The following is a 16,914-nucleotide window of genomic DNA, read 5'->3' as shown; positions in this document are numbered from 1 at the left end:
GGGGAGGGAGACAGAGAGAGAGAGAGAGACAGAGAGACAGAGAAAGACAGAGATAGACAGAGCTGAGGATGGGGGTGGGGAGGTTTTATGTGTGCAGGAGGAGCCAAAGGCATGCCCAGACCACGGGTTTGGGATTTTTCTGGAAAGGTAGAGAACCTGAGAGGACCAGGAGGGCGACACCTGTTTGTTGGCTTCTCTAATCAGCCTAGGTTCGAGAAAGCAAGTTCAGGTTGCAGGGCAGCCACCAGGGCCCTAAGTGAGCCTCATAGCAGCCCAGGGAAGACCAAGCTGCATCATTCCAAGGAAGTTAAGCAATGTCCTCTTCTTCCAACCCCAACTCCATCTGCCCCCATGCTCCTATTGGGTAAGTCATATGGCAACTGCTATGTGAATACAAGGCTCTACCCATCCCTCACAGTGACTCTCCAGAAAAGGGAGAGGGGTACATCACGGCTTAGACCATCAATCCAGAAGGATTGATCTGGATGGTGGAGGATGGTATCCTTGCAAATAGGCATGCCCTGCTCCTTGGCTGGGTGACAGGGGAGCCCTGAAAGAACCTCCTGCTCAAACTCTGGGGCAAATGATGTTGAGAATGAAGGCAGAGGAATGGTGAGCTGGAGAGTCCCGTCTCCACCCAGGCCTCCCTCTCCCTTTCACACTAGCAGCTTGTGAGCACCCCAATAAAGCAAGGCTTTGGGACCAATTTTAAGTTGGTGGCCCAAGTGGGGTACAGCTGAAACAATGCAACCACACAGCCCTTTCCACATGTCCATTTCATTACAAAACCCAGGCATTACTGCTGTCCTCAGCAGATGGAGGGAACTGAGGCTGATGAGTTTGGGTAGCACGGCGGGGCTATACTTTGTCCTTAGACAGCTGACCTTAAAGCCACACTCACAACTACCTTCCAGGGAAAACAAATTCAGGCAGAGTTTGTTATAAACTCATGTCCTGTCACAAGTATTCTAGAAGGACCTATGGAAGAGACATCCTTCCTCACAATGCTACACGCAGTTTTGGTTCAGAACACAGCACCAATCAGCCAAGCATAGCTAAGCTGTGAAGACTCCCACAGCTCACTAAAAGGAAGGCTGGATAACTGGTATTTCATACAGAAGGCTGGGATTGGGGACCTACCTCATCAGATTCATCAGATAATGTCTGAAGTAGGATGGGGAAGAGGCTGTCTGTGTGCCGGAACATCTGGAGAGGAGAGAAGGGGCTCTCGTGAGTTCCCTGACTCAGGAACTGGGCTCAGAAAACAACATATTACTGGTTTGTTGGTCCCCCTGCTCCCTCCCTGGCCCCCAGAGCACCTGACACTCTTCTGCTTGCTAGGCTTTATCTAGCTGGCCAGAACCCCAACACTGAGCCTGGGTAGGCCCTAGAAACCCAAGATGGACCTTTCGATGACCACTGGCCTTCTGCGGAGCTGGGTCCAAGCTCACCTTGCGGGGAGTTTTGATGTAGAGATGGTAAAGCCACTTCAGAACAGCAATCCTGGTCATCATCCCAATGGTTGTGTCACTAAGGTGGCAGTTCAGGACTTGCACAATCCCATCCAAGTGCAGAGTCACTGGAGCCCTGTCAGTGCTGTAGGTAAGACCAAAATGAAGCTTTGAGTCATCATTCTCTCCTTGTGAGCCACAGCACCCTGGGTCTGACACTCAGAACCAGACTTCTACCCTAGGGACTGGGGCAAGCAGCTAAGCAGATAGCAGTCACTTGGCTCAGTCCAGTGACTCCAAGGAGGGCTTGCTTCTCTGCTTCCTTTTGCCCTCCGAAGAAGCAAGTTTGGGTGCAGCTATGCCGTCACTGTGTGAGGAGGAGGAAGCCATTCAGCTGGACTCCTTGTTACTTCATTTTCCTTTATCAGCACCAGCTTGACTCACAGGCAGAGATGGCCCACATTGGACCTCTGATCTCTACATTCTAGATGTTTAGCATCCCCAGGGTACCAAGCCAGACGTTTTGCTGATGAAACCAAACTAATATGTCCAACAGTACAAGGGCAGGTCCCTGAAACACTCTATAGCATCCAAAATCCTTCACAGGCAAGTGAAGACCACTGGCTTGTCATTTTGCCACTCTTGCACCTGGCACAGCATCTGTCCTAGAGAAGCTGGGTGGTTGCCTTCTTAGTAGAAATGCTCTTTGGAACAGGGCATGAGGCAGGAGCCTACCTGAGAGAACACAAGATTGTTCAGGCAGTGCTGTAGTTCAGCCAGGCCTGGAGCTCCCAAAAGCTGAAGCTCTCTGGTCTCTACTAACAGAAAGGGCGTAAGAAACCTGGGGAAGGCCAAGTGCTGCTCAGAGACTGAGAAGCTCTGACCAAAATGGCTCTCCTGGAACTTAAGAGATCTACCTGCTTCTGCCTCCTGAGTGCTGGGATTAAAGGCATGTGCCACTGCGTGGCAGCACTCAGGTAAGGTCAGGTTTCCAAAGCGGGAGCAGAACAAGCAGGAAACTTTAGGAGCTGGAGGCTCCTCTTCTAATATAACACTGCATTCCCCCAAGGTGATGGTAGTGCAGGCTGTATTTTCTGAGTACTGGGGTCAGGAGGCTCCACTGTGCAGCTGTACACAATGGTTTTCCTTGGCCTTTCCAGGCTACTCAATTATTCATCTGCACCAAGAACCTGATGGCTGTGTTTTCCTCATGAGCCTGCAGACCCTCTGAAGCTCATGATTTCTAAGGAGTGTGGCTGTACTACTACTAGGCAGAACTGCTGTTTAATACATGCTGGTATTTCTCTGTTGCCTGTTTCAGGGGTTGAGTGTGGGCATCCCATTCTCAGGGGACTGGATGATCTCAGTGTGTGACACAGTGACAGGACCCAGAATAGAGTCTTTGCACAGAGGAGACAGCCACTGAGCTATTCCAGGAGTCACGTGGCTAGGAGTTCCTGATGGATTTTTAGGGATTTCAAACTGTCAAGGCTTTGGCAGCAAATAAGAGGCAGAGCCAGAGTGGCAGAAACAGTGGCCATTCAAGCCCTTTATCCTGCTCTCTGTCCAACAGAAACACAGTTGAGGCACAGATGGGCTTCTGCATTTTTTAGTTTCCAAACCGAAGTTAGCTTTCATGTTTTATCTAAACCACAACATCAGCATATCAACATACAATCAAGACGAACATAAAGATCCCTAATGAGATGCTCTACATCCTTCTCGAGTCCTAGTCTTTGAACTCTAGCATGCATTTTCTATCAATAGCACATCTCAGGTCAGGGGGCACTACATCCATGGGATGCCACTACAACCAGCTAGCATAGCAATCCATGCTGGCTTTTAGGATTTCTTCATACCCTGCCTCTCTCTGTTGCTGATGGCCAGAACTTGCCATCTCCTGTCCAGGTCTTGGTTTTCTGTGTCTGGGCTGGACTCTTGTGGAGCTCCTTCCAGAGTGGTGCCTAAGGTTTGCTCTTTTCTTTGGGCTACAGGTCTTGTGGATGGAGCAGCTCTGCCTCACTGGTAAAGAGGATGCCTGCCATAGTCCAGGGGTAACTCCCTTCTCAGCCATTCTTTGATAGCTCCATGCCCTAGGGTCTATAGTGGGTCCCTTTTCCAGCAGGAGCCAGAGGGTGGTCAGAATGCTATTGTGGTGTGTGTGTGTGTGTGTGTGTGTGTGTGTGTGTGTGTGCATGCATGCACCTGAATACCACTGCTATACTTCAGCTGAACTGGCCCTGGCCGTCCCTTCAGATGGTTGGTGCCAATGTCAAGATCACACAGCAAAGTAAGAAAGCGCTGTAGACGATGACACTCTCCAATGACACCTCCTCCCCTAACCCCTAGGTAAGGTGTCAGCTTCAACCAACAACCATGAGGTCATGGAAGGGACTTCAAGGTTCAGGCAATTTGCCAACACACAGAGGAAGAAATGGGTCCAGAGGCAGTGTGAGATGCACCAAGGCCAGGAGGCCACGGCTGAGTGCTCATTCTCTTCGCTGGAGACATCCTTCTGAGTCCTCTTCCTTTGGTTAGTTCAAGGTGAAGGTCATGGGAAGTAGGGAAGCAGCTGCACACTTATCTTAGTGGCCGGCAGAGTCTGCTCCGGATCCCACCTGCCCTTGAGCGGGCGGCTCTAGGCTGCTCTGGTGGGTGGTGCTGGCTGCTGAGCCCTGCCTGTGCTTGTAGAGAACTGGAGCTGTGGGACCTTCCCAGAATGGGGTGTGCTTACCCAAAGAGATTGGTTTCCCTCTCCCCAAGCCTGAGATGCAGTGTCCTTGGCTCTGGCTAAACCATCATGAATAGAATACTACTTCACAGAAGGTTTAAAATACATTTCTATACCGGTTCCAATATGTTCAGACAAGTCACTCCTAAGAGATTCCGAGTTATTTCAAGGTATCTTCAGCAAGCATTTTTCCCCTAAAACATCTTATAACGAGTCTTACATGAATATGTACTACAATACTCATGTGCACTGCATTGCTGCAGTTTATAGGACAGAATCGCCCAGCCACACTTCTGATGCCACCAGTACATAACATCTAGTGAGCGGGTCCTTCTGGGAGGTAGCACTGTATTTTTGTAGTGTTTAACTTTCTACTCTACACATTACAGCTGATATGAAACTGGAAGAAAGGTAACTGTGAAGACAGAGCTTATGAATTCAGTGCTGCCTTTCTAAGACATCAGGGCAGTGCAGTCTTTTTAATTGGTAGTGTCACTCAAAGTTGGACAGCACCAGCTTCTAGACTTTTCTGCTAGTTGTGGCACAGGGCAGCCAACCACGCCAGCAGAACAGTCCTGAATGGTCACCGATGACACCATGGCTCTTGGCAAGGCCTTAGTTGTCAGGGGGGAGGTCTGCACAGTGACACCTGTCCAAAAACCTGCCAAATGCGTCAGAGAGGCCAATGTGCACCCTCCGAGCTCTCCAACAATAATCCAGCAAGCTAAATGCTGGTGATACGGAGCTAGAAAGGCTTAGCTTGGATCGTCACCTTATCAATAATTAGTGGGGTGGCTTCCAACAAGATGTTAACCTCTCTGTCCATCTCCTCGTTTTGATTATGGGGATAAGGAGGTTCTTGTGATAACCAGGCTAGCCAGTGTAACCAAGTGTGTGTTGTCCGCCAGACATCCCATTGACTCATTGACATCCCATTCCTCTCTGGGGTCAGCACTGTAAGTACCCCAACAGTTGACAAACAGCCCGCAGGACAAGAACTGGGCACCAGAGTAGAGGTGCGCCTGGCATACAGACAGACTGCAGTGGTAAAATCCTCCCTCTGCTTTGTCTTGCTTGCCTCCATTCTGCTGTCTTCAACCTTCCACAAACTTCCAGCACTGTGGAGGATAGAGATTAGACCCCTCTGACTGGTGTTGCTTGACTGTCTATCCAGTCAGTCAGAGACAGAGATGTCACCTGTTTATTCAGTGGCTCTCTTAGTGGCCGAGCCTGGGCCCCAGACTGGGGCAGAAGGCATCTGTGATCTTAGTGCATTGACTCCCTGTTCTCAGTCTGATCCCTGACTGGCTATGGATTCAGAATTATTTTCCTATACAGCTTTCGTTAGACTTTCTAAAGACTGGTGACCACTAAGAGGCCAATGACCAGGAACAACCTTCCCTCTAGCCACTGTTCTTAGCTGGCTATCTGGGTAGTGCTCTGGATAAGCAACGCATGAAAAGATGGGAGGGCAGCTTGTTTTGTGACACCCTGAATGATGCCATCTGTGAGAGCTCAGTGGCCCTGGAGGGAGCAGGCCAGAGGCTCTGAGTATCCGATCTGTTCTCACAACTTCTGCGGCTACGGCTTCCAAGCACTGGCAGGGCTGCATGCCATGATGCTGCCACAAGATGGCCTTCTTGCACCAGTGGAGCACATGGGATAATCTCGTGTGTTGTTTCCCTTTTCCTGCGTGTTTTCAAAAGGTTGGATTTAGCATTGTCTCCTGAGTGACAGGTATGGTGAACTAAAATTGGCTCCAGCTCGCTGGCTTGTGACCTGCACAAAGTAACTCAAGTCTTTGTAGGCCTGTCCAGCTGAGCATGTTTCCAAACCACAAGTGAAGCGGTAGAAGGTCGTGCCACCCCTGTAGTCCATCAGTCACACTGTCTCTGTTCCTCTATTTCACCATCACCTCCTGAAGCATGATAGTCTCTGTAGCCCAGAGTACAGTGTTAAGTAAGATAGTTTTTTTGGTTACAAGTGGGAGCTCATAAATCCCCTCACCAACTCTGCCATTCCTCCATGCCTAGCGTTGACTCACATACGCCCTGCATGTCTGCCCATTCCTGCAACCCCAAGTTTCAAGGCCTAGTGTCCACACTGGCCTGCTCCTCCCTCAGGATGCCCTGGGCGGAGTCTAGACAGCCTAAGTCACACTTCTTTTTCCTTGCAGTGCAGCTTGGGAATGAGCCAGGACAGCCTGGTTTAGTGTTAGCTAACACCTAGAGGCTGCCCTTCCCATCCCTCTCATTGTTCCATCCCGTCCATTAGAAAAGCTGCCAAGTCTACTTTTCAAACACATCTTCCATCCTGCCAGCTTCTCAGTCCATGTTGCTGTCCCCTCCCCCAGCCACATGACCTTCCCCTAAATCCATTCTGTATAGAGTAGCCTAGTTCCCCACCCTTTTTCATTCCCAAAATAGATATAATGGTGCTGTCAACCCCAGGACTAGCAAACCCAATGGTTGGACACCAGGCAAGCACAAAGCCCGGCTGTGGGAGCACTTTACCAGCTACAGTGGCTTGGTCCCCTACCTCTCTAACAGTTCTGCTGTCTCCTAGAAATTTGATGGGTACTTTGTTGTCTCCCATTAAAGTGTACTGAAGTCAGGATCATATTTATGGGCTGACTACATTTTCTCCTTATATCAACTGGCTCCCCAGGCACTGAATTCAACGTTAAAGTCAGAGGAAATCACCATAGGAGAATTGTCATTTGCTTCAGGCACAGGTGCTAATGCTTTAAAGAAACAGCTTCAGCAGGCAGGTCAGCAGACACAGCACGGAGAGAACCATGGCAGGTCTCTCCCAAGGGGTTGACAAGGCAGCATATGACTTTGCTCCCTGGCCTGCACTGCCCCCCTGTGGATGCCTGTGCTATGACACCCATAGTGGGAGAAGGCAGGAATGTTTTGGTGCCTGTGCCTGGATCACTCTCCTGCCTGCTGTGCCCTTCTTTCCTTCCTTCTTCTACTCCATGTCTCCCCTGCCCAGAGTCAGACTTGCCTTGGATAAGGAAAAGATGCTGGGCAAATGGACCTGCAGCCTCAAAGTCATCACCACACATGGCTGGGTTTCTAGAATGTGCATTTGCAGACCTCCAGTGGCTTCCAATCTTTCCCAAAGGCGATCTGTCCAGAGGAACTGGCGAGAGGGTTCCTGTGGTCCTTCAGGTTTCCTCAAGTACCTCCATTGTGTACCAGGTTTCCTCAAGTACCTCCATTGTGTACCAGATACTCCCCAAAGAGTGGCCTCAGACAGTTTTCCTTGGGTCTTTGCTGCAATCTCTTGCACCCAGAAAGACTTGGACACTGGCTTTCACAAAGCACTTACCTGGCCGAGGTGAAGACACTGCTGCCACTTCCAAAGCTGGACTCACAGGACCCACCTGGACCTCCTGTGGGAGGAAGAGGGACAAGGTGATGCTCGCTGAAGCCTGTGTACTTGTTTGTGGAAACAAGACCCTGTTCTCTCCTCCCCAGCACCCACTCCTCCATTTAGGGTCCTGAAAAGAAAGTCAAGGATCAAGTGCTTCTACAGGCCCAGTGCTCAGGGGTCAACAGCCAGGCCTGAGCCTATCTAGGCTTAGGGCTCTCACAAGCTGGGGACACTCATGCTGAATACAAATGGGACATTTCAGAAAGGCCTGAAGGTGTAAGGGCAGTGATTGTACATGACTTAGGTTATTTAACATCGTAGCTAGTAAGGAATGTAGGTCAAGTTCACAATAGTAGCCAGCAAGGAATACAGATCAAGTTCACAAAGATGCCCACCAGGAGGGCTGAAGTCAAAAAGGAAGAAAATGCAAGTGTTGGCTAGGTATGCATCACTGGTAGAAATGTGAAGTGGTGTTGCCACAGGCTATACAACAGGCTGGCAGCTCCTCAGAAGTTAGAAAGGTGCTCAGCAGTCCTGCTCTAAGAGCCTCACCCAAGAGCAATGGAAGCCTGCATCCTGCATCTTATGCCACTGCAACTACCTACCATAGTTGAAAGGTGGACAAAGCAAACATGCCTATGCATGGATAAACAAACTTAAATATTACTCAGCAATAAAGAGCAACAGAATGGATGAACTTTAAAGACATGCTGAATCAAAGAAGCCAATTCCAAAAGACTACAATAGTAAGATTCCATTCATAGGAAATGCCTAGAACAGGCCAGTCTGGAGACAGAGGGTAGGTTAGAGGTTACAGAGGGCTAGAGGATTTTAGGAGTGGGGTGTGATGGGCAAAGACTTTAGGTCGTTGATGATGTTCTAAAATTGGTTGTGATAATTCTACAACTCAGTGAACAAAAGTTGCTGAATTATACATGTTCAGCTGGGTATGTAGAGTATACAAAGCCTCAATAAAAGGGTTAAAGTGATTTTGGGAAAGAACTGTAACCTTGAACTCTGCACAAGTCCTTCAGCATGTGGCCAATTTAAAACCTTTACTATACTTAGCTTTCTGCTGCAGAACTCAAGCAGGACAGGACTAAGACAATCCCAACCTTTTTCTTTTGGTGCCTAATTAAGTTACCTAAAGAGCCAAGACTTTGTGCATCTGGAAGGCTGCCAGTGGGGATCTCTTCTAACCCCAGTACTGGCCAGACAATGGCCACAGCTTAGAGCCTGAAGGAAAGGAGGAGGGGACAGCAGCGTGAGGTGCTCAGATATAGGGCCAATATGACCAGTCAGTACTGAGTCAATGCAACCCCAAGAGGATATGCTGCAGACAAAGGATTTTGGTTGCATCTTTCCAAAGTCCCTAACTTCAAGATGCATGAGAGAAATGAGTCTGACTCATGTGGAGAGGTGGTGGGCAAAGTGACTGGCCAGCCCTTCATAAGTGTCACAGATTGGAGGTGATTCAGAGGACAGCAGTAAGTGTAGTGTGGAGTTTTATACTCAAAGGGACAGGAGGGGACAACTGGGGTCAGCAGTGTCCTAACAAAGTTCCAGACAGCTCAGAGAATGGCACATAAGGAGCTCTTTATTTGTTCTCTGCACACTTAAAGTGATCTTCTAAATTGAGGAGAATAGACTATGGAGTAGTAGTCGTGTGGAGATGAGAAAATGAGGATAAAAGGCATTCCATGACACACTCTAAACCAGACAATATCAGGAGCTTGCAATTTTCCCAGAGTCACACACACATTGAGAAAGAAAAAGAGGAGGCAGGGGGAGCCAGGCAGGTAGGCAGAGACAGAGAAAAAAAAACTGTCATAGTTTCTACCTGGGATTTTTGTCACAGTTACCTGCCCCCTGTATTCTAAATTCTCAGTGCTTCTCGGTCAGGCTTGAGTTCAAAATTTCTTGACAAGGATGCATGGTGACAATTTCTCAACCAGGCCAACAGGCAAAAATTAGAAAGGAAGAAACCTGGAAGGCTAATTGAAATTGATTTAAACTGATTTTAAAAAGTTGCTGGGAGAATACATTCATAATGCACTTTACTGTCAGAACTAACACCCAACACAGGAAACAGTCCCTTCAAGTCAAGAAAAGTCATGCAGGGATATATTTGCCTAACACAAATGAGGTCAAGGGTTTGGTTTCTGTTGCATACCCATGTATACACGTGTAACACACACACACACACACACACACACACACGTATATAAAAGAAAAAGAAAAGCAGATGAGAGGAGAATGTTCAAGTCCCTGACAAAGCAGTCTATTCATTTATGTAACAAATGCTTACATAGCTGTTAGGATGCATGAGGAATACTTCTAAACAGCCAGCAGATGTTAGCTCATTTACTGTGACAAGCTGATGGTGCCAGGACTGTCATAATAGAGGTGAGAAGGGAGGCAAGGCAGAAGACTTGCCCAGGGTCCTACAGCTGGATAACAGGAGCTGGGCTCCAGACCATAGGAATCGTCTGACTGCAGAGTAAGATGTTTCCTTTCACTCACCAGGGCCTCAACATTTAAGAAATGCCTCATTCCCGTGGAAGGCTGGGGAGGGGGCTCAGGTGTCTCCATGCTGGAAGTGCTTCTGCAGCCACTGGTCTTCCTAAGGGCCAGTTCAGCACTATGTGCTCACATGGACAGTACCCCATTCTATAGGTTCCTGCACATGCTAGGCAAGTGTTCTATGACTAGAGCCACACCTCTTGCCCCTCTTCCTGCTTTTAGCTGTAATCTTCTTTGTCACTTGTTCATTCATTCGGTCATTCATATCAAACATTAGGGGGCCTTAGATACTTATTATGTGAGGTTTTGTTTTATTTTGACCCTTTAAAGATAATGTCTCGTAGCCCAGGCTGGCCTCGAACTCTCCATGTAGGGAGGATCGACCTTGATTTCCTAATCCTCCTGCCTCCATAGCCCAAGGATTACAGTGCAGTATCACCCAGCTGTTCTGTTGCAGATGAGGACTGCCATTGTCCCTACTGTCATTCAAATACTTCTTAAAAGTTTTAAAGTTTACAAATAAAATATATTCTAAAAGTAACAAACCAAGTTTTTAGCTTATTCCAAATATAGCCTATGGCCCTTCTTCCTCCCCGATAATGGGGATCTTTATTTCTGTGTTAAGTAAGAAGAGGCCCACACTGCCACCTGCCTTCTCTAGTCACAGGAACGGAGGAGGGAAGGCTGTGGCAGCAGGCCAAGCCTGTTGTAGCATTCACCCTACTTATGTCATGATGCACAGGGCCTGGAGGCAGGTAGAAAGGGGATGCCTGCAGGCAGTGATGGGAATGGCAGGGTGACCCACAGCTAGGGTCCATTCCCCTGAAGCCCACCCTCCTTGTCTTATAGGAACTTGTACATCTGTGGATGAAATGTTAGGGTACCAGCCTGAATCTCAAATCGTCTCAGCCAGAGCCTCTATTTCCATTCAGTCCCTTCTCCAGGGCAACACAAAGCAGACAGACACACAGACACACAGTTGCAGGAATGATGCTGCCCTCCTGCAACTCTAGCACTCCAGAGGCTGACAAAGGGGGATGCAGAGTTGAACCCTGGCTTGGATGATTCAGCAAGGCCATGTCTCAAGAAGACAGGCAGAAGACAGGGCAAAAGACAGGTACAGGTAGAAACTCACCATGAGGCAGCTCACCACAGGAATATCTGCTGTAGGCCAGCTCCACCAACGGATACTTTGGCAGTCACTTACTGGGGAGGTGGTTTGTGGGAAAACAGGACCTTTGTCTGGTCTCCAATATTTTTCCCATATGCATGTGTGTGTTGCGTGTATACTTGTGTGTGACTGTATGTAGTCCACTTCTGTGGAGACCCTGTGTGTGTGTGCATGTGGAGGCCAGATGAAGATGTCAAGTGTCCTCCTTTTCATTTTCTGTACTGAGATATGTTTTCTGCTGAACATGGAGCCTGCTGATTAGACTTGCTCTGGGGATCCTGTTTCTACCTCCCTAGAATTGATGTGTGCCACCATGTCTACCTTTAATGTAAGTCCTGGGGATCCAAACTCTAGACCTCATGCTTTACCTAGTGGGCCATCTCTTCAGCTCTGATTCAGTTTCTTACAACATTTGAGGGAGGAAAGAAGACAGACAGTAATATAATGACCGTCCAGCCAAGTGCACTATGTATACTTTGTTCCTGGCTTGAAGTGGAGAAACAAAGCCCAACAAAACAAATTGCAAATCCATGGGGAAGTATAAGCCCTGAATATCCACCGGATCACATTAGGGTGGTGGTTCTCAACCTTCATGTTGTTGGGATTAGAAATTGGCATTCAGCAGCGACTTTGGTATCAAAAACTTTAAACATTTTCAAATTTATTTTTAAGAAATAATTATAGATGTTTGTAAATTTTTTTCTGTATGAAAGTTCTCTTTAGCAAGGATTATAGGATTAAGATGGAATTAGAAGTAGCTAAGTGATTTATGATAGATTGGTTAAACAGATTAGAGCTTTATCTATCTGATGTAATGATACAAGGTCAGTGCATTAATAGGGAAACACAGTTTAATAAATTGGGAGATGAAAAACTACATTCCCAAAGACAAAAGACATATCTGAATTACCAGCCCAGAGACTGACTTTATTAATATACCTAATTATACAATGTTGGCTAAAAGGGAACGTCAGCATATATTGTGATTTAAGAAACTGTATAGAAGCAGCCCCAATGGAACAGTGTTCATCCATAAAAAGAAGTGAAGTACTAACATATGCTAACATGAAGAAACCTTGAAAAGTGAAGTGAAGGAAGCTAGATATAATCGGGCACATATTGCATGATTCTGTTCTATGGAATGCTCACAACAGGCAAACTCACAGGGCTAGAGGCAGTGCAGGGCTGGAGAGGGTACGAGTCTCTCACCGTGGGATGGTAGAAATGTTTTGGAATTGGATAGTATTAATGGTTGTACTACTTTGTGAAGATATTAAAACAAGTAGGTTGTACACTTTAAAATAATGTCTATTAAAAAAAATAAATTAGTGCTGACTATCCTGGAAAGATATGTATTATTGGTGAAAAAATTCAAGCTGTAAATCATTCTATTTCTCAGGATTCCATTTGTGCGTGTGTGTGTGTGTGTGTGTGTAAGCAAAATACAAGAGATACAAGTGTATATTCATACATTAAAACCAAACCAAACCAAACCACCAAGAAATAACCCAATTGCAGTCTGGCAACCCCACCCAGGAGCTGGCATTGGGGAGTCCTGGGTGATGCACTTCAAGTGCAGTCCTTCTAGCGTCTCTTCAGGAGCATGCATTTCCTTTAACAGTCAGAAGTTTAGAAACAAGCATGCTGTTTCATGACCTCTGGGAAGCTGTCTGCACACTGTTCATGCTCTCTCTCCTGTGTACAGTCCCTTGCGACCATCCCCCGGTATCAGTGTAATCCTGCTCTGTAGCTGTTCTTACGGGCAGATCTGCATCTGATTTGCTGTACTTGCAGCACCCTTAGACAATGCTGACAAATCCTGCCAGAGTCAGCTTTGCCAACAGGTGGATTTTACTACAAGCACACGGGAGCTGCCACAAGCTCTCTACTGGATTCCTCTGTATGGCCTCCCTTCTCACTTGCTACTTACTCATTTAGAACTCATGGAAGAGAAACAAGACTGCAGAAGGCCCAGCTGAGGGGTTTACTATGGGAACACATATCTGTGCTCTGACTTACAATGGTTCTCGATGTCCTAAGACTTAACTACCTTGTGCTCCAAAGGAGGTATTCTTAGAACAACTGTGTTTTGTTTTCTACAGAGATTACAAAACTCCATATAACTTCTCCAACAGGCTTCGTGATGAATGACTTTGGCCAACTGTAAGTGTTCTAAACATGTTCAAACGTACTGACTCCCAGTATTTTCAGCCAATGGGTTTGTGGATTGCAATTTAAGTCAATGAGCACCCATGTTTAAAAAAATACTACAGCACCTGTTGTGAGGAGTGTTTGCTATACAAGCAAACATCTACTTTGGAACTCACAGCCACCCTTAAATTAGGTGACAAGGGTTATCCCACTCAACAAGTAAGGAAACTAAGCTTTCGAAAAGCTAAGCAGCAAGGCCAAGTGTGGAAGCTAGGAAGGCTGAGATCAAAGGAGGCCAAGCAGTTGTTTAAGGGCAAAACATGCCAGAATCAGTGCTGCAACACCCAAGGCAACTAGCAGATGACGCGGTGGGTAGGTGGTGATGTGGTGGTGGTGTAGTGCGATCAGGCCAGGCATATTGAGTACTGTAAGGATGCAGAATCAGGGAAAGGAGTTTGCACTGCAATCCTATAAATGGTAGGCCGATGGGGAGCTGTAGGTGGACAGGGCTTGGGGCAGAGGGTACAGAGGAGGGGCTGGCCTGTCTAGGGGCTCCTGTGGTTTGGGAGGAAGAATAAGCTCTGGAGGGTTGGAACTGAACATGTATGTTTGAATACATCCACACATACAGGGCCAGCCTGAAGGTGTGCTGTGAGGAGCATGCTATTGTGCTGCATGTGTGGAGCATGCTTCATAAGCTGAGCAGGCAAGAGAAGTTTAAAGAGGAAGACCAGACAGGAGGCACCTGTGGCAGACAGGTGGTCCTGGGCAGAACAGAAGGAGCAGATAAAGGTGGGCCAAACTTGCCCATTTCCTGTCTGGATCATCTGCCTAGTAGCATGCTAGGACTCTGTCTTGGGCATCCTAGAAAAGAATGTGACTAGTTATAAGGTTAGCAAGGCTGAGAATAAATGTAAAGCTGTCAAATGGGATGTTCCCGCTTCTAGAAACTACTATAAAGTTTGCTGTTCATCTCTTCCAATGCTGTTTATGAGGTAGTAAAATCTGGGGCAAGCTGCTGAAATGTACCTTGGTTTAGGGTAATGTTCTCCTGAGCAGACAGCTACTTGAAGGTGGCTTTGAAGAACTAGTTAAAAGGATACGAACCTCGTGCTGGCTGGTAATCAAACCCAGGGCTCCCATGTGCCAGTCGAGAATTCTCCAATTAAACCACCAATGCTCCAGCTCACAAGGCACTCTATAGCTGCTGCCATGATCCACAGAGTGGATCGGCTCCTCTCCAAAGAGTTCACTGCTGCCTCAGAAGCAAAAAGGAACTAACTCCTCATACATATTAACTGAAATACAATTCACACCACAAAATTTTGTTTAACACAACTCTACCACTGTGAAGTATATAAATGGGTGGTTCTAAGAACAATCACAAAAGTTCTGCTCTATTCAATTTTAGAGTATTTCCACCATCTCCCTGAGAAACCAGGACCCGTCTCAGGCAATCCCAGGACCATTGTCCCTTCAGTCCAGGCAACCACTCTTCTACTTGCTGATGGGGGTTCAGAGACACCAACCTTCATGTCAAACTAAAGTTGGAAGGAAGCCAAGCAAAAACAAGAAGAGAAAGTTTTCCAACACAGACAAGCAAGATGTGACGCCATTTCAATTGTGCAATGTTAAAAATGTGACGCTGCTCATCTTGTTGGCGCAGGCAATCCTGCTGCTTTGTAACTTTTCCCCGCTGTGCAATACTTCTAAAATGAGTACCATCAACAAAAAGCTCACACACCAGCATAAGTTCACAAACTGTCTATTACTGAGACTTCTAGTTTATCCTAGAAAGAGAGCTTTTCCTGTGCAAGGCGCTCACTAACTTACCTAAATTTTCTCTTTCCAAGAACTGTCAGAAAGTATGCAAGCTACTACACTGGCCAGGTCTCCCTCTTGCTGGTGAGAAATCTAACACAGAACCAACAGTGCTCCACCAATGCTCCTGCTGTGTGTTCTTCTGTCTCCAGAAGTTTTATTGCTCTGGATCTGGCACAGTTGTAACCTGATACCCAATACAGGTCCAGCAAGGTAGCTCATTTTCTCTTCTACCAGCCAAACCCACAGGAGGAGGCCCTGTGACCTGGCATAAGTCCGTTTGCTATTCCATCAAGGAGTTAGCAAGCACATGCCATAGCTCGGTGGGTCTCTTGCTCCAAATGTAGGTTCCAGACCACCCTGCTCTGTTACCCTTAGACATCTGCACAGGGTGTGCATCCATTTATTCTCTGAGTAACTGAAAAGGAGGATGAGCCACTGAGGCAGTGGTCCAGGAGATAAGACCAGCAGGGGTATGAGGCAAATTCTATCTCCAATCAGCATAAAAAATAGTTTAAAAGAAAACCATGTCAAAAAGCATTTGAAAGACTGTTTAAAGGCAATGACTTGTACAGTAGAAATATCCAGTATTTAATAAACTAGCATTTTCCTGACCCGTCCTCCCTGAGAATGACTAGGGCAGAGATGGCCAGCCAAATGCTAAGGATCAAATGAACTATGCAGCTTGGTGCTCTTACTATGTTTCTAACAATGACTTGATGGTGGCTGATCGCAGCTGGAGATCAAGGGCAATGTGTCATGTTTTTTGAGGTGGGAAGGGTAAAGAGCATGGGCTTTGGGTGCAGCTGCCAGACACTAGTCAGCTGTCAGAGCCTGCAGGAGTGTGCTAACAACAGTGCCAGGTACCACAACTAAATGAATTAACATATATGGTCAGGGCACTCACCGCTGGCTGTCCCCTCCTGTTTTGGCAGGGAGTCCTCGGGGTTGGGCTCTGTCTGCTTCTGTGCTACTGGCTTTGGCTCATCTGGTTCATCATCCTCAGGGGTGACCAGCTTCATCAGGCTCTGGTTACACACATTGGCCACCTCCTTGATACCTGTCTACTGATGTAAGGATCACCCTCAGGCAAAGACCTCCTAAAGCCCAAGGTCACCAGTCTTCCTAGTTACAGGCTTAGTCCTCCCTAAGTCTCATTCTTGTTATGTGCACCCTTGTGAGATAGTCCTCTTTCTTCTCGCGGGTGGTCCCTCCTCCATTTGGATAGTTCTCATCCAAGATACAGAGGGATGAGCTCAGAAGGGGAGAGCCTTGGTACGTGAGATTGTTGCTCCATATCTGGAAGTAAGCAAATGAGGACTGGGGAGAGCAAGCATTAGTCTTGCATCCCTGGCTTTCCTAATCCACATTCAGCTTTATCTCCTGCCTCCTAGGAGTGAAGGAGCCTAAAGGAACCCTTCCTGCTCACAGACCCACCACTTCAGTTTCCTCTCCTGAGTGAAGGATACTTTTCTTGCGGTCATCATAGGCCAAGCACGGCAGGACAGCTGTCAGGATCCCAGAGGAATAGGGCAGCATTACCCGGCCTGCCAGCTGGATGAATTCCCGCATCCAGCACATAGCCGTCAGCTGAATCAGGTCATCTGGAAGAGGAATTGGTGATTTCTAGAGGGGCTGGCACGTGCACTGAAGAGCTCCTCCTATCTACCAAGCACAAAGACTAA

At 47.3% G+C, this 16,914-nt stretch overlaps 1 protein-coding gene across 2 annotated transcripts in view; it reads right to left on the bottom strand.

Annotated features, from left to right (window-relative positions):
- The window catches only part of Vac14 (VAC14 component of PIKFYVE complex), a 100,593-nt gene that overhangs the window by 65,978 nt on the left and 17,701 nt on the right, over positions 1-16,914 (bottom strand). For both annotated transcript variants that reach the window (XM_031341428.1, XM_031341429.1), the window contains 5 exons: positions 16,699-16,833; positions 16,137-16,289; positions 7,519-7,582; positions 1,452-1,596; positions 1,141-1,206 (listed from right to left, as the gene is read on the bottom strand). In XM_031341428.1, the coding sequence (XP_031197288.1) occupies positions 1,141-1,206; positions 1,452-1,596; positions 7,519-7,582; positions 16,137-16,289; positions 16,699-16,833 (563 nt within the window). The remainder of the gene's footprint in view (positions 1-1,140; positions 1,207-1,451; positions 1,597-7,518; positions 7,583-16,136; positions 16,290-16,698; positions 16,834-16,914) is intronic.

The sequence above is a fragment of the Mastomys coucha genome, unplaced genomic scaffold, assembly GCF_008632895.1.
Source record: "Mastomys coucha isolate ucsf_1 unplaced genomic scaffold, UCSF_Mcou_1 pScaffold22, whole genome shotgun sequence".
Lineage (NCBI taxonomy): Eukaryota > Metazoa > Chordata > Mammalia > Rodentia > Muridae > Mastomys > Mastomys coucha.
The sequence above is the reverse complement of the archived record's forward strand: the minus strand, read 5'-3'. Positions and strand labels throughout refer to the sequence as shown.